We start from the raw sequence: 24,690 nt of genomic DNA, 5'->3' as shown, positions 1-24,690 counted from the left end.
TTGTGTGTTCGCAGACCCAAAAAATAACCTACTAAATCATGCCAAATAACACATAAAACTTAAAATAACAATAACATATAGTAAAAGCAGGAATGATCTGATAAATACACAGCCTATATAAAGTAGGAATACTTTTCTGCAATTATTGCAGCACTGTCCACAGCAGCAAAAATCTCACACAAGCGCTCTCGGCAGAAAGACTCGGCACAAATGCTCTCAGCAGCACTCGCGGCAAAAACACTCGACACAAGCGCTCTCGGCAGAAGCACTCTTTCTAATAACCTTTAAGCTATGAAGCTGCCAAATCATACCAAATAACACATAAAATTACACAGCCTATATAAAGTTGAAATAATGCATGTCCAATGTAGTTTCGCTTACTGGAATTGGGAAGACAGTGAGCACACTGATGATGGTGTGTTAGGCTGAGTCGGAGGTTGGGGTGGTGGGAGGTAGAGGAGACTGGGGTGTCATCTCATCGTCGCCTGTTTCCATCAGGGCAGGCAGGTCATCGTCTTCTATGTCTGCTTGCCTCGATGTCAAAGGTTGATGTTCGTCATCGACTGATGTGGAAGGCTTGAGAAACGACAGTATGCTTCACTACTTAGCCTCACGTATTTTCCTATCATACAGTTCTTTGTAAGCACTCAAACCATCCAACAAATATGCCCTAAACCTAAACCTTTCAAAATTAAAGTCATACTTTCCTGCAATCATCGCAGCGAAGACCTCACGCAATTGCTTCACATTCAGTTCCTGGACGACTTCACTTTCGGGCCACTGGCTACCGCGTTTGGCTTCAATTGTTATCCTTTCCTCTTGATCAGCTCTTCATCTCTCAGTTCTTGGGCATGGGATGCCAAAACCTCTTCAACATCATCTTCGTCAACTTCCACAAACCCTTATCCAAACTCACTATATCCTTACTTCGTTCACCACAATCGAAACACTTTATTATGTCTAGTCTTACGTTAAGTGTAACACCCTTACGCGCTCTTTTAGGCTTTTCCGATACCTTCGAACTCATCTTGCTAACAGATGCACAAAATAAATCGACATAAAGCACAGATGCTCACAGGCAAGTGTTTAAGCAATGCCGGTTAGAATGCAGTTCCGGGGGAGGAGCTTGGCTGCTCAACGTGCACGCTGCCTTTTTTTGTGACAGTGAAAACACCACCTGTTAGCGAAAACAGGTAAATAATGCAGGTCTTTCCTAACAGAGAGGTGTTGTAAAGCGAACGTTTGAAAAACTGTGACACCTGTAGTTGTAAGCATTGCAAGAATTTTGAATAGCAAATACATCATAGAGGACTCCATCATCCAGGTCATTCTCTCTTCTTGCTGCTGCCATCAGGAAGGTGGCACAGGATTCACAGGACCCCCGTCACCAGCTTTAGGAACGGTTATTACCCCCCCAACCAACAGGTTCTTGAACCAGAGGGTAACCTTACTCATCCCCTCACTAAATTGTTCCCACAACGCATGGACTCACTTTCAAGGACTGTTAGTCCCATGTTCTTCATATTTATTGCTTATTCATCATCACTGTTTCTTTCTTTTGTATTTGCAGTTTGTTGTTTTTTTTTCCCCACACATTAGTTGTTTGTCCATCCAGCTGGTTCAATTGTGTTTCAATTGTCTCACCAGTTCAATTGTGTTTCTTGGATTTACTGTAACACCCGCAGAATGAATCTCACGGTTGTATATAGTGACACAAGTGTACTGAATTTATTTTGGATTAAGATAACAGAAAACTGAAATAAAAAAAACAACACCCCAAGCATAATCTGAAGGAACTCAGTGAATTGAGCAGAATCTATGGGGGTGGGGGGGGGGGGGGGCTCCCTCCCACGCACTCTGAACAGATTTTGCTGAACCTGCTGAGTTCCTGCAGCAGTCAGGTTTCGCAACAGATCCCATGGAAAACCATGAAAATACTCAGATCGGATGAGTAAGTGCAGACAGAAAAGGGGCTCATCTTAAAGTTATATTCCGATCATCCCCCAAAAGACGAACCGTGTTTCTTTCCCTCGAATGTTGGTGCCCCTTCTGTTGAATAATGCGACGTTGTATTTTTACACTCGCAAAGTTGTTTGCGACCCAAATGAATTGATTTGCGCACCCACAATACAAACAACCCACCTACATGCAACCTTGTCTATATCGGACACTGAGCAAAACACTTCTGAAAATCAAAAATAATGTACTATCATGCCTCCATAATCATCTTCGTCAGTTTTTTCTACTAGGGATTATCCCTGCGGAATCCCCCCCAAAAAACAGTATAAATGACAAAGCACGTTACAATACCGGTATCTCCAATATAATATTTTACCTATATAATATCCATGTCTACTTTAAATTATCTGTTTGCGTTTCCATAGAATAATTTACTTCGCATAAACGGCAAAACACATTAGAACACCCGTATTTCAAATATATATACATACACTTCTACTGTAAATGATCAGTTCGAGTGTACATAGAGTAATTCATGTTTAAAGCGAAACGACTGTCGATTTCGCTCCGCAGATGCTACCTGACCCGTTGAGTTCGCCGAGCAATTTGCTTTCTGATGAAGAATTTATACAAGTTTAGAGAATTCTCCTGAAGGCTGAATGAGCGAGGTGGAGAGAGGAGCACCGGTGCGCCCAAGGCCTGGCAGGATGCACCACCCGACTCCGGGGCCGACAGGCGACCGCGGACGAGTTTGTTTTCTTGAAATAACAATTTCAAAAGGAGTAGGCCACAAACAAACAAACACTCACCGAAAATGCCCTGCACCGTGTTCAGGGGGTCATTCACCCAATCATCCAGGCAAGGCATTTTGCCGCAGAGCGGAACGCGAAGCACCGTTGCAGAAGGCGGCCGAGGCAACTTTATTTCCCCCCCGACAACTACAAGTTGCAGCCGGGAGCCGCCAGCGATATCAATGGCGGGAAATCCGCGTCAGCTCACGCCGTCTTCTCACCCTCTGCGGCATGACGTCAGACGCCGAGCCCCCCCCCCGGTCGCGCACTGCTTCCCCTTTGACCTCCCTGCTCCGCGGAGCCGGTGGCGACGTGTTAACCGGAGCGATTTACTGGGGGGAAAAGATGGCTGAGAAGAAGCCGAGTGCCAACTTGCTCTTCTCCTCCGACACCGACTTTAGCTTCCCCGTGCCCTTCATCCCTGTCAGTCAGGCCCAGGTGCCGGACTCGAGTCTTCTTTCAGCCGGTGGGTGACTGAGCTTGGCCGCGGCGGTGGTGGTGGTTGGTGGGGAGCCGGCAGTGTTGGGCAAGTGGTGTGTGTTGTGATGAGGGGCCTCAGCAACAATCTCCGGCCGTACCCCTGCCTCACTGATGTGCTTAGCCACACTCCAGGCAAAGTGTTGTGATATTGTTTGAAACGGTGGGAGGGGATAGAAACAGCGGCCTCTGCCACTGAACATTAAATGGTCTGCGACGCTGGAGTTCTGACGTGTAAGTTCCATCAGAGATTCAAGGAAGGATGCAAGCTGAAACTGATACCAGAAGTTCAACATCCGTGGTCAAAGAGTTTGTATAGCACAGACCAGCGCAGTTACTTTAGTGTGTAATCTGCCATCCAATTTGTTTTAACACGGTATTGGTATTTGCCATTTTCCAGCGCATTGAGAATAGTACACTTTTACGTCCTGAGGAGATTGATGCTTTTGCAGTTGTTCAGGTTGTCCAATGCTGAATTTGCAGTACCATTACCTGTCACAGGTAGCAACGTTATTAACACTGATTCAAAAGCATGAATTTTCAAATCAGTCCAGGGCCTTAAGGACAAGAGTTAGACTGATACTTTAGGGGTCGGTGAAATATCATGATCCCTGAAGTGTCATCATCAGAATGTGTTGTATTGCACAAGGTAATATCCTTTTATCCTGTATTTATGTAATTTATATCTACTAGTTAAACTAATAAATATTGAAAAACTTGTTGGTATACAAAATTATGAGGGGTATAGATAGGGTAAATGCAAACAGGCTTTTTCCACTGAGGTTGGGTGGGGCTACAACTAGAGGTCATGGGTTAAGGATGAAATGTGAAAAGTTTAAGGAGAATATGAGGGGAATCTTCTTCATTCAGAGCATCGTGAGTGTGTGGAATGAACTGCCGGTGCAAGTGGTCCATGTGAGCTTGATTTCAACATTGAAGAGCAGTTTCGATACGTACATGGATGGTAGGTGTATGGAGGGCTATGGTCCCGGTCGATGGGAGTAGGAAGTTTAAATGGTTTGGCACACATTAAATGGGCCTGTTTCTGTGCTGTACTTCTATATGACTCTAATTGTTTTCTGAAGTTAACTTTGAAATGAAAAGATTTGACATCACATATTCCACAAGGCATTTGTACAGGTTTTTAGATTTAGTTTCTGATGGAATCAGGTAAATCTAAACCTTAAACTCAAGGATACATCCACTCCAGCTGTCTGGATTCTGAAGTGGCATTTGCTATCAGTATAGGATATACAAATTTGACAACAAGTTAGGTAGCGATTACTGGCAGTAGAGGTTGGTGAGATGGAATTGCTGATTAGGATTAGCATAGAATGGCTTCACAGTCAGTCTGAACGAGACAGGCTGAAAGGGCCTGTATCTGAGCTGCATGATTCAATGACATATGTACATATCAAGTCCATTTACAAAATGTTTTCATCAAATCACAAATGTTTCTCTGTAGAAGATGGATAGTGGTGCAGCCAGATCCAGTGGTCTGGGTTCAGTCCCAGCATTTAGTGCTGTATGCCTGTTCTCCCTGCCATTGCATGGGTCTGCTCCTGTAGATGTTCTTGTTTCTTCTCGCATCACAAAGTCACTAGGATTGATAAGTTATGTGGTCTCTTTATATTAAGCCCCTGATGTGCAAGTGAGTTGTAGAATCTGGGGGCAGTTGATGGCGAAAGTGGGAGGAAAAAATAGGATTGGTTTAGAAAAGTGCAGATGGTTGTTGTGGAGTCATTGCTCTGAAGGGCCAGTTTCTGTGCTGTATGACACTATCTCACAGCATGTATGAAACCCGTGTTTAGCGTAACACAGGTTCAATTCCCAGCACTATCTATAAGGGGTTTATATTCTCTCCTATGACAGTGTGGTTCTCCTCCAGGTGCTTCAGTTTCCTACTACATTCCAAAGGTGCTCAGGTTAGTAGTAGGTTAATGTAGTAGGAAACTGGAGCACCTGGAGGAGAACCACACTGGCATAGGAGAGCATATAAACCCCTTATAGATAGTGCTGGGAATTGAACCTGTGTACGCTAAACACTGTGTTACTGTGCTACCCATTAATGCTGTTAATTTTTCTCCTACTTCAGTAGGATCCAACTTGTGAGCAAATGTGTTACTCTTATCATTACTGTCAACACCTTTTATACTGTCTTCAGCATTTTAGAGTTAAAATCTCAAATTCTGCTGGATAGCTGGTAGACCCTCTGCATAAAGACAAATGGAACTCTTGTCCTATTCTTTGTTTTTATTGAGATAGGTCCTTCTGACCCTTCGAGCCTCTCCACTCAGCAATCCCCCAATTTCATCTTAGCTTAATCACGGCACAATTTACTATGACTAACCTACCAATTCTTTCATCTTTGCACTGGGGGTAGAAAGTGGAAACCTACGTGGTTATAGGGAAGAGCTTATAAACTCCTTACAGGCAGGAATTGAACCTGGGTTGCATGTACTGTGCTACCCACGGCACTACTGTGCTGCCCAACCCCAGGTGATATATTGTGAAGTTAAGAGTGTGACCAGGTGGAATTCCTGTAGGTGCTGCAGCTTTGTCTGTTGTCCCGAAGATGTGCACCATGATAGGATGCTTGGCCTTTGTAAATTCCCCTTGTGTGTGGATGAGTGGTAAAATCCAGGGAGAACTGATGAGAATGCAGTTCAAAGTATGTATATATCACCATGTTACATTCAGATTCTTGTGTGGGCATTCACAATAAAACAAATAAATACAATAGAACCAATTAGAAACTACACACAAAGACTGACAGAAGACCAACTGCAAATAGAGAAAAAATAAATAGGTAAATAATGTTGAGAACATGAGTTTAGAGTCCTTGAATGTGAGTCCACACGTACATAATTATATGGGATTAGTGTTGGATCAGTATACAAACTTGTTGGGCCAAAGAGTCTGTTTCTGTGCTGTAGTCCTCAGTGACTATATTTTCATTCAAGTGAAGGTTTGCATTTTATTTCTAGATTTACGTTTTGTGAATAGGAAACAGTTTTCATTTGCATTTTTAACACTTGTATTTGTTTCTGTGATACATTTGTAAAATGTGTACAGTGTGGAATCTGAGAATTTTGCATCATTTCTGGGCAGTCACAAAACTTGTTTCATTAGTACTAATGATATGAGTAACCAGTCGATCTGTTCTTGATGAGCCAAGACATCAGGAAAGTACGTTATATTTCTTGAACGATATTGTACAGGCAGTCCCCGGGTTACATACGAGTTCCGTTCCTGAGACCGTTTTTAAGTCGGGTTTGTACGCACATTGGAACAAGTACATCTGGTATTATTTAGAGTCAGTCAAACATTTGTCTTAATATATAGTATATATTTAACCTTTCTATGCATATAAAACACTTAAGAAATGTATGTATTCCACTGCATTGCTTAGTAATAATTGTAGCTTTCATCGGGGCAGCGCCTTTCAAATGCTCCATTATTCTCCCTTTATCCGTTATCTGTTAAAATTGTTCCGATCGTTGACCAACTGTAGCCTAACGCTTTTCCAATGACAGATGGCATTTCACCTCTTTCCAAACGCTTTATTATTTCCACTTTATTTTCAATTGCGATCGCTTCCTGTCAACGGAACAGAAACACTGCGGGCGTCGGGTCCCGACCTCCGCCGGGTCTCGAGGTCCGCTGGATCTTAAGGACCACCACACATCGTCAACGGAACAGAAACACTGCGGGCATCGGGTCCCGACCTCCGCCAGCTCTCGAGGTCTGCTGGGTCCTAATGACCACCGCACATCGTCAACGGAACAGAAACACTGCGGGCGTCGGGTCCCGACCTCCATCGGCTCTCGAGGTCCGCTGGGTCCTAATGACCACCGCACATCGTCAACGGAACAGAAACACTGCGGGCGTCGGGTCCCGACCTCCGCCGGCTCTCGAGGTTCGCTGGGTCCTAATGACCACCGCACTGAGACAGGCTGAATGGATCAAGTGGGGGCTGTGCTGGGTTTGCGTATTTGATCATCCACAATATTCCGTGTGGGAATTTAAGCTGGAGGTGGCAGTGTTTTTTTTTTGACAAGTTTGAGTTGCGAGTTCAATATCAACCCGGCACGGAAGGTATGGGAGTCACTGGATTGACATCAACCCGGCACGGAAACCTCTGTTCTCCAGCACTGCGCTGATCTCACTGCCCCACTAGCCAACTGGAACGGTGGGGAGGGGGGTGCGGGGTCAGGATGAATCTTACTAAGAAAATTTTAAGCCAAATAAAAGTTCAACACTCAACACAGTGTCAACGGCAACGACTTAAAATGGCAGACGGTGTTCTCCTTCCTCTATTTGTAAGTATGAGTTGTCCGTTAGTTGGACGTTCGTAACTCGGGGACTACCTATATCTTTAATCTCAAAGTTCAGACAGACTCCGCACACAAAATGCTGGAGGAACTCAGCAGCCCAGGCAGCGCCTATGAAAATGTGTAAACAGTCCACGTTTCAGACCGAGACCCTTCACAGACTGGGGAAAAAAGATAAGTCAGAGTAAGAAGGTGGGGATGGGGAGGAAGAAATACTGGATGGTAGGTGATAGGTGAGACCAGGAGAGGGACAGGAGGTGAAAGACTGGACTTCAGTGTATTAAAAGGGATAGAGAGGGGGTAAAAGGAGACAACTACTGGTCAGGGAAAGGGTGGGTAATGTAGCAGGATCCTCTTTTGAGTCAGTATGGGTGGAAGTCAGGAACAGGAAGGGAGCAGTTACTCTATTGGGAGTATTCTATAGGCCTCCTGGTAGCAGCAGAGATACCGAGGAGCAGATTGGGAGTCATCTGCAGATTTTCTCCTGTTTGTGTTCAGACAGGCTCAGTGCTAGTAATGGTTCATTTAACTGCCTGGCATTAGTGATTATGCTGGGCCAGAATCACCCTCTGATAGAATAAAAACATGCAAAAAAATCAATGTTTTTAAAAGCGCAAATGATCAAACAAAATACTTAAAGTTCAATTCATAAAATTTATAACTTAATTAACACTTGTTCCTGTCTCTCACTGTCTCCTATTGAAGAAACTGAATTTTGCTTTTTCTGCATCAAGTTGTTACAGCTCCCACAACCTGCTTGAGTCATAGGGACATTGTACAGATGAACACTGCTTGTGGGTGGAAGTCTTGACCTTCCTAATACTTTCACAATGCTTTCACTGATTTACTGGAACGGGGCGAGAGTGAGGGTTAAGTGCCAGTATGTGGAGCAGATGTACTAGCATTTTGTAGTTTCCAATTTGTTTTTGGTCATGATATGCATTGAACAACATACACACAAAATGCAATAGGAACTCAGCAGGCCAGGCAGCATCTGTGGAAAAGAGTACAGTTGACATTTCAGACTGAAACCCTTTGGCAGACTTGAAATATTGATGGTATTCTTTTCCATAGATGCTGTCTGGCCTGCTGAGTTCCTTCAGCATTTTGTGTGCATTGCTCGAATTTCCAGCATCTTGTTTGTATATGCATTCATCTGTAGGATCCTTTGCACTTGTAGCTGAAGGCAGCGGATATTTCGGATATCGGACTAAAAATTAATTTTAAAAGTATATTGCAAGCTATGGTTGGAATTACCTTGTAGACTATCTATGGTTGACATTTTTTTTTACCAGCAGAGTAATTGCAGGTTTTAATATGTAAATCTTGTGTTTGGAGATTTGCAATGACAAAGATGCTGATGGCAGTGCTGAAACAATTTAAGTGTTTGATTTAAAAATAGGCTAGGTCCTGTGTAATGATTTTAGTACAGTTAAAAGATCTTGTTCCATCAGCATAGACTCATTTTAAACATCCTGATATCTCAAATTGTTTTCTTTGCTCCTTATGTTCTGATGGTAGTTTGATGTCTATACTTAATATTAAAGTCATTCAAGAGATTTTGTATGGGATTCCCTGAGAAAGAAGTGAAGGAAGTTAGTATGGCATGCAGTGAAGGGAATATGCATTCTATTATGACAGGAGGAAAATCAGTTGATTGAATTTAGGAAAGCAAAATTTTATTTTCTGAGTTATTTAAAATAAGAGGCTGTTACTGGGGGATTGAGCAATTTTAATGCATCATTTCAAATATTGAATGGTTTGTGGTTGAAGAATAAACCTGCTTCATGTGCCATGCCAATTGGGATCATCAAAGTTGAAGCTTTTTCTACTCGTCTGTGTAAGGTTACATTCTTTTCTATTGAAAGCTAGGGTAATGTGTAAATAAATGCACTATTACATTATCCATGGGATCTAAGTGAAGCGCGAAAGCGCAAGTTTCCTCCCTTACTTAACAGGGTTGAAGAATCTGTATTGAAGTGAAGCAGAGAGGAAACCAGTAAAAGTGATGCCAATTAATTTGTGGGTAACAGAATTATGAGTGAAGGAAAGTCTGGATTCAAAAAGCAAGGGAAAAATAAGCAAAAGTGTAAAAATTAGTTATCTGATGGAATTAGATTTCATGCTTGCGAGTTAGTTTTAAATGCCGAGTATGTTCTCTGCTAGTTTTTAAGTGGCAAGCTCTGTTTCTTGTGTGTTTGTGAAATCAAACACATAAGTATACCAATTTCAAGATATTTCATATGCTTCAGTGGTCAGTCTTCTAACATACTTTAAAGTCACCTGACCAGCAGCTTTCTGTTTCTGTGTATAATATCACAGAGCTTTTTCGGTTTGAGGCTCTCTGTAAGGTTCAATGAGCAAACTACTTAACAAGCCACCTTCCGAGCCCTCTGTCAGTGGAAGTGTGCAGTGGTCTCACCAGCCATCCGAACCAAATTGGATGCAAGTCATTTCCCACCCCATACAAATGATAGACTGATATGTGAGTTTAAACTATTGTTGCATGGTAAGTATTAATATTAATTTTCGCCAGATGTTTCCAAAATTTTCTTTAACGTCATAGACCTCTATGATTAGCCAAAGGGTCAGTGGACCCCAGGCTGTGAACCCCTGATGTAGGTAGTAATTTACCAGCCAGTTAGGACAAGGTCAAGTTTCTTTTCTCATACCTCTGCTTACAGAGTATACTTTTATTTGAACATCAGAGAGTTTTTGACAAGAACAGGCCATTCAGCCCAACAAAGCTTGCCAAATCCCTATTCATGTAGTGTGTTGAAATAACTTGTTATGAATGAGGAACAGACCGGATGGAAATGGGGTACAGAGTTAACCATTCCCCCACCTGAGAACTATGAACTATTGCTGTTGCTTTGCTGTTAATGAGAGAGAGAGATGAAGCACAGAGGCAGGAACATCTGCTACAGATAAGAGGGAGAGAGAGACTGTTGATTTATTGTATTTTGACTCTTCCTGGATTGTTTACCTTTCACTACAAGGACTTTACTTTGCTCAGGAGACAGCAGGAGTGGCCTGATTTGATGGGCACAGTCATTCAGAGTTGATGGATAGCTGAGACCCTGTTAGTAGGGATAAAAGACAGGTCTGGGGAGACACCCTTCAGACACACCAGTGGACACTGACTGAGTGTTGTGCACCCACAGAAAGGTGGGGGCTTCAGAGACCGAATCAGGAGATTGGTCAATAAAGCTCACAGTGTGACAGCAGGGCCGGTGGGGACTTGTGTGTGTGTCCACTCATGGCAGAGTGATGAGTCCACCACAGAAGAACGGTCTAGCTGAAGAACAGATGGGTCATAGCTGAAGGACCACAACGATACGACGGAATAAGAAAGCAACAGAAAGTTTGCCTGCTGCAGCTGTTACATCTTGCTTGCTCGTTCTCTCTCTCCAACGATTACAACACAACAGCCATAACTATCTCAGCACGCATGAACTGAACTGAACTTTGTATTCTTCTATGACAATTCATTTACCCCTAGACATCGATAGAGCTTGTTTATTATTGCTTATTATTGTTCCTACACTTTTAGGTTTATTATTGCTAACTTGTTTTATATGTATATTTGCATCTTTGATACTGTATTGTGTGGTTTACTAATAAACATCTTTAGTTTTGGTATCACCAGACTCCAACGGATACTTCTATCTTTGCTGGTCTGTAAACCCAGTTACGGGGTACGTAACAAACTATAGAGCTTAGATTTGAAAGTGTCTGAAAATACTGCTCTTAACTACACAATCAGGTAGTTTGTTCCATGTGTCCACAACTCGCTGTGTAAAGAAGTGCTTCTTAATGTTGGTCTGAAATCTCCTCTTAACCGTATCTCCACCTTTGGTCCTTGATGATGGATTAATGATTTTGAACACTTCTATCACATCTCCTGTCATTCTACATCTATTTAGGCTAAAAAGATATAATTCTTTCAATCATTCTTCATAGATTATACCTTACAGACAGAGAATAAGTCTTGTTGTCCTTCTCTGGACTTTCTTCAGTGCCTTCACATCCCTCACACAATATCGAGACCAAAATTGTACCTATTGTTCGAAGCGTGGCCTCACGAGCGCATTATACAGCTTAAGGAGAATGTCTCTTGAACTCCACTGAGCACATCTTATAGCTCAACATTCTATCACTTTTGTGCATTGTCTAGGTGTTGATAGAAACATAGAAAACCTACAGCACAGTACACGCCCTTCAGCCCACAAAACTGTGCTGAACATGTCCTTACATTAGAAATTACCTGGGGTTACCCATAGCCCTCTATTTGTCTGAGCTCCATGTACCTATCCAGGAGTCTTTTAAAGGACCCTGTTGTATCCACCTCCACCACCGCTGCTGGCAGCCCATTCCAAGCACTCACCACTCTCTGTGTAAAATACTTACCTCTGACATCTCCTCTGTACCTGCTTCCAAGCACCTTAAAACTGTGCCCTTTCGTGCTAGACATTCCAGCCCTGGGAAAAAGCCTCTGACTATCCACACGATCAATGCCTCTTATCATCTTAAGCACCTCTATCAGGTGATAGTGATGAGCCTATCAGGACTCTCAAATCCTTCTCATAACAGTGAACTTTCAGACAGCTCCTCCCATGTATACTTATATCTAATTTTTCTACATCCTAAATGTAATACTTTACATTTACTTACATTAAATTTCATCTGCCATTTATCTGTCTACATCTGGATTTTGTTTATATCTAACTCTATTGATTCTGCTCCCTGAATGCTATCAGCTCGTACCTCTAATTTGGTTGTGTATTTCTGCAGCAATCAACACATTTGTCATTTAAATGCTTCATTACTAGATGCCGTAACAGGTGTTCCCAGCCTGGGGTCCATGGACCCCTCAGTTAATGGTAGGGATCCCTGCCATAGAATAATATATTGTTTCTGAAATCATGTGACAGTGGTAAATAGATTAGATGTAAGGAGAGTGTGCATGCCATTGTAAACTGAACAAAATGCTGATGGAAGCAACCCTTAAATCTGATGAAACAATCACAAGCTGTAGGGGAAAAGCTATGTGTGGATGATTGATGAAATTTTATTATAACAAAAAATATATTGTGCTGATAAATCTGTTTCTCATAGAACAACCTTTAAAAATAAACAAGCTTTTGCATCTCTAACATAAGTATTCAGTGAGGTGGCTCTTTGGCAATGGTTGCTCGTGCATTTGGGAATGTTTCAAGCAATGCTAGGGATTTCTTCTGAAGTTGTATCATAAAGAATTTAGTTTTGCATCATTGCATGATATTTTTATGACTGACAATGTAGAACAGTTCTCTGGAAAGATGCTAACATCCTGAGAGGTGCTCAGTGTGATTGTGCTCCAGTTTTTGGTTCTTTCTGAAGTCTAGGGATAGAAGGACAGCTTTTTTGGGGAAAACTGTCACTTACAAAGTGCCAGGTTAAACAGTGTAGGTTTAATAACTATTTATTCAGACTCAGCTTCTTCATCAGGAGAACTTATGACACCTTGCCCTGCCCCTGAAATCTTCAATAGTGGTTCAGCGGTGAAAATAGCTGCCCCCGTGTGATACCACCAATGCCAACTTCCAGCACAACCTTGCTGGATGAAAGACTGCGCTGTCCCAGGGGTGCTACAAATGGCAGTGCAAGCAGGTCCTAAAGAAGATGGTAGAGATCTTGAAGACCTGGAGGCAGGATGCGAGAAGCAGCCTTTTCCCGGTGGGACATCTCATCCCATTTGTTAAGGCTGGTAAGATTGCTGATGCACCCACCCAAGAGCTCCCTTCGGACTCCTCTCCACAGGCAAGGAGTGGAACATGAAGGCAAATCTCGGCAGTCAGCTACAGTTCCCCATAGAAATCACCAACATGTCTCCACCCAGACATTGTACTATAGTCCATGGCTGCCAAGAAAGTCCTCATTGTGTTAACCATCCCGGGGAGGAAGGAGTGGAGGCTGCCCATGAGCGGAAGAGGCTGAAGTACTCCGGCCTGGCAGCTGAGTGTACGGAAGCTTGACTTGTGGGCTGCCATCTACCCTGTGAAGGTGGGATGCCAGGGTTTTGAAAGCACTCTGATGAAGTCACTCCATGATATGGCAGTGACTGGAGCGAGGCTCAGGAGGTTCGCCAGAGGTGGCTGAAGAGGGAGAAAAGGGCAGCTTTTGGCTGTGGCTGAGGAGTAAGGACAGAAATTGGGGGGGCCGACTAGCTCCATTGAAAGCCGCAGGGTGGTGGCAGGGAGACATTCCTGTCACTGCTCCACCACCAGGAGATGTACCAGGGCTAAGGGAGTGAAACATCAATGAGTGGTGGTCCCTGGATGCTGACCAAAGGACTCTGTTGGAGGTGCAGCAGGCAGCAATGCCAAACGGGATACAGTATCTTCCTGTAAATCTCATTGAATGAACAGAATGTCCGTGGGAGACAGAATGGCATGGCATGTTCCAGGTTATGTACATTTGTTGAACTGAGTTGACATCATAAGGTGTTTAATTACTTTAAGTGATTCAAAAATCCCAAAAAATGATCATATTACTAACAGTTAAAAAAAAACATTTATCATGCCAAGATTGTATTTAAAGTTGATTTATTTTTGAACATGTGAGCAATGAGATTCATGAACATTCAAAGACTTGTGAGAGCAGAAAAACTGTTGAAGTACTACAGAGCTTTGCTTATAAGGATCTGGCTGGTGTGTTTAAGTTTTGTCTTTTTCCATCATGAAGGCTATTGCCAACCAATGGCAGCCACACCCTTTCAGGAGGTGTGTCATGTATTAGTGAGAACAGGAGCAATGAGCACTGTTAACATGAGAATTCATTTATCAAAGCCTTGTACTGTTGTCAATTCCATTATGTATTATTCTCTTACAAACGAGAATCTGCAGATGCTGGAAATCCAAGCACGCAGGTGCGTGCGTGTACACACACACAGACACACACACCTGGAGGAATACAGCAGGCTAGGCAGCATCTACTGCAAACAGTACAGTTAACGTTTCAGACTGAGACCCTTCGGCAGGACTGGTGAAAAAAAGCTGAGGAGTAGATTTAAAAGGTGGAGCGAGGGGAGGGAGAAACACAAGGTGATAGGTGAAGGGGAAGGGATGAAATAAAGAGCTGGAAAGTTGATTGGTGAAAGACGTAGAAGAATGGGGAAAGGGGAGTCTGATAGAAGAGGACAGAAGGCCATGGAAGAAAGAAAAGGGGGAGGAGCACCAGAGGGAGCTGATGAGCTGGCAAAGAGATAAGGTAAGAGAAGGAAAAGAGAGTGGGGAATAGTGAAATGGGGAAGGAGGGATTCAGACATTACCAGAAGTTCAAGAAATTGATGTTCATGCCATCAGGTTGGAGGCTACCCAGACTGAATACAAGGTGTTGTTCCTCCAACTTAAATGTGACCTCATCCCGGCAGTGGAGGAGACCATGGATAGATGTATTGGAATGGGAATGCGAAGTGGAATTAAAATGGGTGGCCACTGGGGAAATCCCACTTTTTCTGGCAGATGGCGAAGGCGCTCAGCAAAGAGGTCTTCCAATCTACCTCAGGTCAGGAGCACCAGACAGAGTAAATGACCCCAACAGACCTCATCTAGATGGACTGTTTGGGGTCCTGAATGGTCGTGAAGGAGGTGATGTAGGGGCAGGTGTAGCACTTGTTCCACTTGCAAGGATAAATGCCAAAAGGGAGATCAGTGGGGATGGACGAATGGACAAGGGAGTCACATAGGGAGTGATCCCTACAGAGAGGGAAAGAAGTGCTTGGTGGTGGGATCCTGTTGGAGATGGTGGAAGTTACGGAGAATTATATGCTGGACGCGAGGCTGGTGTGGTGGTAGGTGAGGTCATGAGGAAACCCTATCCCTGGTAGGGTGCGGGAAGATGGGGCGAGAGCAGATATCCATGAAGTGGAAGAGATGCAGTTGAGGGCCTTTTGTCCTCTTCTATCAGACTCCCCCTTCTCCAGCCCTGTATCTCTTTCACCAATCAACTTCCTCACTTTTTACTTCCCTCTTCCCCCTCTGGGTTTCACCTATTACCTTGTGTTTCTCTCTCCCCTCTCTCCCAACTTTTAAATCTGCTCCTCAGATTTTTTTCCTCCAGTCCTGCTTGAAACGTCTTAGCCAAAAACATCAACTTTACTGTTTTCATAGATGCTACCTGGCCTGCTGAGTTCCTCCAGCATTGAGTGAGTGAGTGTGTGATTCTCTTCCCTTTTCGCATCTCAAAGCTTTCCTCTTTATTCTTTGCTCCATAATTTCTCCAGCTTCTATCTTTGCATTTCCTATACTAGCATTCAACATTTGGTGATGTTAATGTCGCTACAGAGTGGAGGTTTTGCATTTTTTTTTAAATTGCTAGGCTCCAGTTTGCTTCATGAACCTACCCAATCAGCATCCCCAAATTTGAAATCAATATATTTGGATGCCACAGTAGCATAGTGGTTAGCATGGTTCCATTACACCTTGGAGCATTCTGGGGTTCGGAATTCAATTCCGGTGCTATTCTGTAAGGAGTCTCTGTACACCTTCCCCATGGAATATGTGGGGTTTCCCTAGGTGCTTCAGTTTACTCCCACAGTCCAAAGCTGTATCAGGTAGGTTAATTGGTCATTGTGAATTGTCCCAAGTTTGGGTTAGGGGTAATCAGGTTTACTGGGGATTGCTGGGATGGTATGGCTCAAAGTGCTGGACGGGTCTACTCCACACAGTGTTGCTAAGTAAATAAATATTTAAAAATACAAGCTATGACATTGCATTAGTTTTATTAAATCCATTATTATTGTAAATTAATGTGCATTAGTTATGACTAAAGCTGTATTTTCAGGATGACTTGTTTTATTGGAAAGTGGTTTTTGTTCAGAACCAATGGATCAAGTTTGAAGTAACTTTATTATCAAAATATTTTATATATATGTATATCACCATATACTATACTGAGATTCCTTTTCTTGCAAGCATTCAGAGTAAATACAAAGAAACACAATAGAATCAATGAAAAACTACACAGAAGCAAAGACCAATGTGCAAAAGGGCATCATGGTAACATAGCAATTAAGGTGACGCTATTACAGCTCAGGACATGGAAGTTCAGAGTTCAATTCCAGTGGCCTCAGTAAGGAGTCTCTGTGCGTTCTCCTCATAAAATGCATGGGTTTTCTCCAGGTCCTCCGTGGTTTCCTCCCACAGTCTAAAGACATACCGGGTAGGTTAGTTATTCCATGATTGGGTTAGGGTTAAATCAGTGTTGTTGGGGATTACTTGGAGGTGTGACTCGAAGGGCTGCTAAGGACATGGTCCATGCTGTATCGCTAAATAAATAAATCGAACGAGGATGACAAACAACCCATTTGCAAAAGAAGATAGTTGTTCTCTTTGCTACCTAAAGAGTTAAGAATGTTTATTGTTTTGTGTTTTCCAACAGATGAATCAACAGATGTTGGTGAGGAGGACAGTTTCGTGGGTCAGACATCCGCTTCTATGAGCCATCCACCTGCCTTCAACTATTTTTCCCAGGCTGTAACTAACAATGATCCTTTTGCAAATATTGGACACCATCCTCGTACAACAACAGCACCGCCTGCAAGGACAGTTTCAAACTCAAAAGCCCCAGCTGAAGTACCTGTAGCTTCCTCAGCACATTCTGCACAAGATCCCTTTGCATTTCAGAGCACACATTCTCAAGCTGGCTTCGTGGCACCTCCAGTCTCTCAGTACATTAATACAACCTACCAGAATAATCAGCCTGGACTTCCTGCCTCAACAGCTTTCCCAGCTGTCTCTCCTCCTCAGACCCAGCAGAATTATAACCCTTATCGCCAAATGTCACAGAGTAGTCGTGCAAGTCCTTACCTTCCCCCCCAACAGCTACAGTATAGCCAAAGCCCAGGTCAGCAACACATGCCTCCCTTCCAGTCTGCCACACCAACTAATCATCTTTACCAGACACCACCGATCTCTTCACCACAGGTAAGATGAGTTCTGATGTTCATTCGTTCTCTTTATTGAGACTGCTTAGAATAAAAGAATAATTTTTATGATGATTGCCAATACAGTTTGTAATCATTGTCAAGCCTTGAGCTCTTTTTCAATGCAGTGCCACAGGTTGAATACCCCTTATCCAAAATCCTTGGGGCAGTAAATGTCTTGGATTTCAGATGTTGGAAAATATAAGGAGATAGCTGGGTAGCACATTAATTCAGTGTCATAATTTCTGACACTGAATTTATGTGCTACCATAGTGGTCACCAAACTTTTTAAGCCCAAGATCCACTAACTCGGCCTTAGTGAAAGGCAAGATCGACCCCAAATCGATTATTTACACACATGCGCACCGGGGCAGAAAAGACCGGAAGTAAAACCCTGCAACCTGGAAGTAGAAATAATGTATGAACACCAGGGGTTACCGCCCTTTTTTAGCACTGCGGACTGGTTTAATATTGACAATATTCTTGCGGACCAGCGGATGGCGATGGGTGGGGGGAGTGGGTGTTAATCGCGACTGGAATATAGCAATACTCGAAGCAGGTTCCTAATGTCCAGTCTATTCCTCAATTTAGTTTTCGTGGCTCTCAGCACCTACCTGCTGTCCCGCTTACTTACGTTTTTTTCCACTGAAAAAGTTCAGCAGGTTTGTCTTTAAGTGCAGGGTGCTTGGACAGAAGCAGTTTTGAGTGCTTCATTGCCTCATTAGACAGCCTCCGGGCCCGCCCGCCGCCAGACGCCTTGGCCAGGTGCGGCTGTTCCAATGCCGGGGTCGCGGCGGTTGCAGTCCGGAGAGCGACTGTGTAAGCGAGGAGGAGTGCGACAGGGTGCGCGCCCGTCCCCCCTTGTAGGATCTATCAGCCGACAAAGATTTGGCTCGAGGGATGACTTTCATTAGATCGCAGCAAGGTAGTTGCTCTGATACTTATGGAACCCTGAGCCCGAATTAAGTCATCTGCGAATATTTTAGCACCGGATTCCCCACGAATGTTCGGTGTGCTAAACAGGTTCAGAGGCGGCGCCCATCTATCTGCACTCCAGCCCAGTAGCAACGGCACTTCTCGCTGGCCGTGCAAGGCGGCCAGTTACTTAAGGCCAACCAATGATCCCTGGCGCGAGGGTATCACTGCGTTTAAGCGACTGATGACCTCGTGTGTGTTCACGTTCAACAGTGGGCATGACAGGGAATGAGGAAAGGTGCAGCTGACTCATATCGTTTCCTTGCGGCCCAGTGGTTGGGGACCACTGATGTACACTGTAGTGTGTGGCGGGGGAGCTACACGCATGTGCACTGGGCAGCAGGAATGGAACTAAAACCCTGCAACCTGGAATTTGTGTATTTATTTTTCATTTCTTTTTGGGATCTACTGGGAAAGTCTCAAAGATCAACCACTAGGCTACCGATAAGTGGTCTTTGTCTTACAGTTGTTTACATATATGAACAATAGTAAAAATTTTTACATTGCATTAATATTTGTATTTATTGTTCCTTCCATCCAAGGGAACTTTATGTTGCCGTCGCAATGTACGTGCAATAAAGAGGGAAAATATGAGAGGATATTTCCCAAACACTAAAATTGAATACATGTATGTACAGTCAGATACACAATCAGATCAATATGTATTGATAAATCTGATGGACTGGTGAAAGAAGCTGTCCTGGAGCCTGTTGGTCCTGGCCTTAATGCTACGGTGCTGTTTGCCAGAAGGTAGCAGCTGAAACTGTGAAAATATACTGTGTGCAGGATAACAGGCAGCAGAGCTGCATTGGGAGACTACCTGAATCAGCTGTTGAACACAGCAGGCTTTCAGTTCCACCATATGCCATGTTTTGATTAAAAAGGTTATAGTACACTGTATTTGTATTTGACCTTTTTAGGTTTTGTGTAAGGAATAAAATCAGTCAGCATTGTAGACTTGTTCTGGTGTTAGATTTTCATCAGTGATGATCTTTTCAAACTCATTAATGAATTTCTCTGCTGCTTCATGACCAGCAGATGCTTTAACTTTAAAAAAAATAATTAATTTTTAAAATCAATACCATGGTTTTCTTAGATTTCTACAACCAGCCTGCTAAATATTTACGATTACCTTCAATTTCTAGTTTGCGCTGTAAGATATTTGCTTGTTTCATAATCAGCATATCATTAAGCAACATACATCCACTCCGATGATGAATTTATTCTTTCAGTATACAATCAACATCTTCATTTTTTTCGAGTGTTTTTCTATTTTTCATTAACTTCTCTTCACTACATACGTGAGGTCACCCGGGAACTTTCCCAGCGGCTTGTTGGATTTTCCATTTGTGATGTCATGTCAATGCTCAAAAAAATTCAGTTTTCAAACGTATTCAAATTTTGGAATTTTGGATATGGTGTACTTAACCTGTGAAACTCTTTGTTACCGGGCATCTCTAGAGCTACATCTCAATAACATCTCAATAATGCAGGACTCAGCAGTGAGAAAACCACTCTGCACATCTAGGTTCCCACCAGGCCAGTAGAGCCAGGATGTTTCAATCACCCACACCCAATCTGAGCAAATGTTGTGTAACTACTGCTCCCATGTAATTAACCATCAGTAAGAAATAACAAATCATACATTGCATACAATTATAAAGAATATTTTTACAAATTTCAGCTTTGTCGAACAGTTAATAGGAAAATGAAAAGGTAAAAAGTGAAAGGACCCATTACAGTTAACCCACTCCAAATGTGCTCATAAGTTGATGCTCATTTCAAAGTTCTCTAACTCACGCACTGGACCCACGGTTTGCGTGAAAGCACACACCACCTTCCAGATGTCGCTTGAAATCCACCTCAAACACGGGCTTGCCCATGTGAGTATTGGTCCTTAGGTCTACAAGACATAGGAGCAGAATTAGGCCATTCAGCCCATCAAGTTTTCTCTGCCATTTCATCATGGCTCAATTCCAGATCCCATTCAACCCCATACACCTGCCCTCTCACCATATCCTTTAATGCCCTGACCTACCAGGAATATCAATTTCTGCTTTAAGAATACTTGCAGACTTGGCCTCCACTGTAGTCTGTGGCAGAGCATTCTACAGATTCACCATTCTTTGGCTTTAAAAAAAATCCTGCTTACTTCTGTTCTAATAGGTCGCCCCTCAATTTTGAGGCTGTCCCCCTAGTTCTGGATATCCTTACCAGAGGAATCATCCTCTCCACATCTATCTTATCTAGTCCTTTCAACGTTCTGTAGGTTTCAATGAGATCCCCACACATTCTGCCAAAACTGCCAAAAGTTCCTCAACTGTTAAACCCTTCATTCACCGAATCATCCTCATGAACCTCCTTTGGACTCTCACCAATGACAATACATCCTTTTTGAGATAAGGGGCTCAAAATTGTTGACTCTCAAGTGCAGCCTGACCAATGTCTTATAAAGCCTCAGCATTATCTTTTTGTTTTTGTTATATTCCCCTTGAAATAAATACCATCGTTGCATTTGCCACCTTTACCACAGACTCAACCTGTGAATTAACCTTCCGGGAGTCTTGCACAAGGATTCCCAAGTCACTTTGCACCATTGATTTTTGAATTTTCTCTCCGTTTAGAATTGGAATCAGGCTTATTATCACCGGCATGTGACATGAGATTTGTTAACTTAGCAGCAGAAGTTCAATGTAATACATAATTTAGCAGCGAGAGAAAAAAATAAATAATAAATAAAATAAACATAATAAATAAACAAGTAAATCAATTACATATATTGAATAGATTTTAAAAGATGTGCAAAAGCAGAAATACTGTACTCTTTATTAAAAAAAAAGTGAGGTAGGGTCCAAAGCTTCAACGTCCCATTTACTAATCGGATGGTAAAGGGGAAGAAGCTGTTCCTGAATCGCTGAGTGTGTGCTTTCAGGCTTCTGTACCTCCTACCTGATGGCATGGCCTGGGTGCTGGAGGTCCTTATTAATGGATGCTGCCTTTCTGAGACACTGCTCCCTAAAGATGTCCTGGGCACTTTGTAAGGTGGTGCCCAAGATGGAGCTGACTAGATTTACAACATGCTGCAGCTCCTTTTGGTCCTGTGCAGTAGCCCCTCCATATCAGACAGTGATGCAGCCTATCGGAATTCTCTCCACAATACAATTATAAAAGTTTTTGAGTGTATTTGTTGACATGCCAAATCTCTTCAAACTCCTAATAAAGTATAGCTGCTGTCTTGCCTTCCTTATGATTACTTCGAAATGTTGGGACCAGGTTAGATCCTCAGAGATCATGACACTGAGGAACTTCAAGCTGCTCACTCTTTCTGCTTCTGATCCTTCTATGAGGATTGGTATGTGCTCCCTCGTCTTACCCTTCCTGAAGTCCACAATCAGCTCTTTCGTCTTACTGATGTTGAGTGCTTGGTTGTTGCTGGAACACCACTCCACTAGCTGGTATTTCTCACTCTGTACGACTTCTTGTCACCACCTGAGAATCTATTAACAATAGTTGTATCATCAGCAAATTTGTAAATGGTACTTGGGGTATACCTAGCCACACGGTCATGTGTATACAGAGAGTAGAGCAGTGGGCTAAGCGCATACCCCTGAGGTGCACCAGTGTTGATTATCAGCGAGGAGGATATGTTATCACCAATCTGCACAAACTGAGGTCTTCCAGTTAGGAAGTCGAGGATCCAATTGCAGAGGGAGGTACAGGGGCCCAGGTTCTGCAACTTCTCAATCAGGATTGTGGGAATGATGGTATTAAATGCTGAGCTGTAGTTGATGAACAGTATCCTGACGTAGGTGTTTGTGTTTTCTAGGTGGTCTAAAGCCGTGTGGAGATCCATTGAAATTGCGTCTGCCATTGAGCTATTAGTCCACACTATTGTTCCTGTACCAAAAATGCATTATCATACATTTCCCAACACTGTATTCCATCAGCCACTTTTTTGCCCATTCTTACAATTTGTCTAAGTCCTGCTGCAATCATATAGCTTCCTCAGCATTACCTGCCCCTCTCCCTATCTTCCTATCATCTGCAAACTTTGCCACAAGCCATCAATTCCGCTGTCTAAGTCACTGACAAGCAATGAAAAGTAGCACTCCCAATACTGAACCCCTAAGGAACATACTAGTTACTGGCAGCCAACCAGGAAAAAGCCTCCTTTATTCCCACTCGCTGCCTCCTACCTCTCAGCCATTCTTCTAACCATGCCAGTACCTTTCCTGTAACACCATAGGATTTTATCTTGTTAAACAACCTCATGAGTTGCACCTTAACAAATGCCTTCTGAAAATCCACTGCCTCTCCTTTGTCCATCCTGCTTGTTACTAACTTGAAGAACTCTAACAAATTTGTCAGATAAGATTTCCCTTTACAGAAACCATGCTGATTTTGATTTATTTTATCATTAATTTCCAAGTGCCCCGAAACCTCGTCCTTAATAAGACTCCAACACTTTCCCAACCACTGAGGTTAGGCTAACTGGCCTATAACTTCCTTTTGCCTTCATCCCTTTTTAAAATATGGAGTGACATTTACTCACTTTTTAAAAAAGGAGTGAGAGAAAAACTGGGGAATTACCTGACCGGTGGTGGGGAAAATGCTAGAGCCGGTTATCAAAGATGTGATAACAGCACATTTGGAAAGCGGTGAAATCATCAGACAAAGTCAGCATGGATTTGTGAAAGGAAAATCATGTATGACGAACCTTATTGAATTTTTTGAAGATGTAACTAGTAGAGTGGATGTGGTATATTTGGATCTTCAAAAGGCTTTTGACAAGGTCCCACACAGGAGATTAGTGTGCAAACTTAAAGCACACGGTATTGGGGGTATGGTATTGACGTGGATAGAGAATTGGTTGGCAGACAGGAAGCAAAGAGTGGGAGTAAACGGGACCTTTACAGAATGGCAGGCAGTGACTCGTGGGGTACCACAAGGCTCAGTGCGGGGACCCCAGTTGTTTACAATATATATTAATGATTTAGACGAGGGAATTGAATGCAGCATCTCCAAGTTTGCGGATGACGCGAAATTGGGCGGCGGTGTTAGCTGTGAGGAGGATGCTAAGAGAATCAGGGTGACTTGGATAGGTTGGGTGAGTGGGCAAATTCATGGCAGATGTAATTTAATGTGGATAAATGTAAGGTTATCCACTTTGGTTGCAAGAACAGGAAAACAGATAATTATCTGAACGGTGGCTGATTAGGAAAAGGGGAGCTGCAACGAGACCTGGGTGTCATTGTACACCAGTCATTGAAAGTCAGCATGCAGGTACAGCAGGCGGTGAAAAAGGCAAATGGTATGTTGGCATTCATAGCAAAAGGATTCGAGTACAGGAGCAAGGAGGTTCTACTGCAGTTGTACAAGGCCTTGGTGAGACTGCACTTAGAGTATTGTGTGCAGTTTTGGTCCCCTAATCTAAGGAAAGACATTCTTGCCATAGAGGGAGTACAAAGGAGGTTCACCAGATTGATTCCTGGGATGGGAGGAACTTTTAATGTGAAGAAAGACTGGATTGACTAGGCTTATACTCGCTGGAATTTAGATGATTGAGGGGGGGATCTTATTGAAACGTATAAAATTCTAAAGGGATTGGACAGGCTAGATGCAGGAAGATTGTTTCCGATGTTGGGGAAGTCCAGAACAAGGGGTCACAGTTTAAGGATAAAGGGGAAGCCTTTTAGGACTGAGATGAGGAAAAACTTCTTCACACAGAAAGTGGTGAATCTGTGGAATTCTCTGCCACAGGAAACAGTTGAGGCTGGTTCATTGGCTATATTTAAGAGGAAGTTAAATATGGCCATTGTGGCTAAAGGGATCAGGGGGTATGGAGAGAAAACAGGTGCAGGGTTCTGACTTGGATGATCAGCCCTGAGCATACTGAATGGTGGTGCAGGCTCAAAGGGCCAAATGGTGTACTCCTGCACCTATTTTCTATGTTTCTGTGTTTTCCTACAATTTTCTAGTCCTTTAGGACTATGCTGGAATCAAGTGATTCCTAACGACACCTTCAGGACTGCAGTGATTCAAGAAGGCAGCTTATCTCCACCTTCTCAAGGGCAACTAAGGATGGGCGATAAATGCTGGCTTAGCTGGCGATGCCGGCATCCTGTAAATAAATAAATAAAAATTCTTGAAAGATCATGACCAATGCATCTGCCATCTCTTTCACCCT

The 24,690-nt window shown here is 43.0% G+C and overlaps 2 protein-coding genes across 4 annotated transcripts in view; one reads left to right on the top strand and one right to left on the bottom strand.

Annotated features, from left to right (window-relative positions):
* Window positions 1-2,972, bottom strand: part of mcmbp (minichromosome maintenance complex binding protein) — a 37,992-nt gene extending 35,020 nt beyond the window's left edge. For both annotated transcript variants that reach the window (XM_059947817.1, XM_059947818.1), the window contains exon 1: window positions 2,769-2,972. In XM_059947817.1, the coding sequence (XP_059803800.1) occupies window positions 2,769-2,826 (58 nt within the window). In that variant the 5' untranslated portion in view covers window positions 2,827-2,972. The remainder of the gene's footprint in view (window positions 1-2,768) is intronic.
* A 54-nt stretch (window positions 2,973-3,026) lies between these two features.
* sec23ip (SEC23 interacting protein) overlaps window positions 3,027-24,690 on the top strand; it is a 142,216-nt gene continuing 120,552 nt past the window's right edge. For both annotated transcript variants that reach the window (XM_059947815.1, XM_059947814.1), the window contains exons 1-2: window positions 3,027-3,216; window positions 16,985-17,529. In XM_059947815.1, the coding sequence (XP_059803798.1) occupies window positions 3,096-3,216; window positions 16,985-17,529 (666 nt within the window). In that variant the 5' untranslated portion in view covers window positions 3,027-3,095. The remainder of the gene's footprint in view (window positions 3,217-16,984; window positions 17,530-24,690) is intronic.

The sequence above is a fragment of the Hypanus sabinus genome, chromosome 22, assembly GCF_030144855.1.
Source record: "Hypanus sabinus isolate sHypSab1 chromosome 22, sHypSab1.hap1, whole genome shotgun sequence".
Taxonomy (NCBI): Eukaryota; Metazoa; Chordata; class Chondrichthyes; order Myliobatiformes; family Dasyatidae; genus Hypanus; species Hypanus sabinus.
This window is presented reverse-complemented; position numbering and strand designations above follow the sequence as displayed.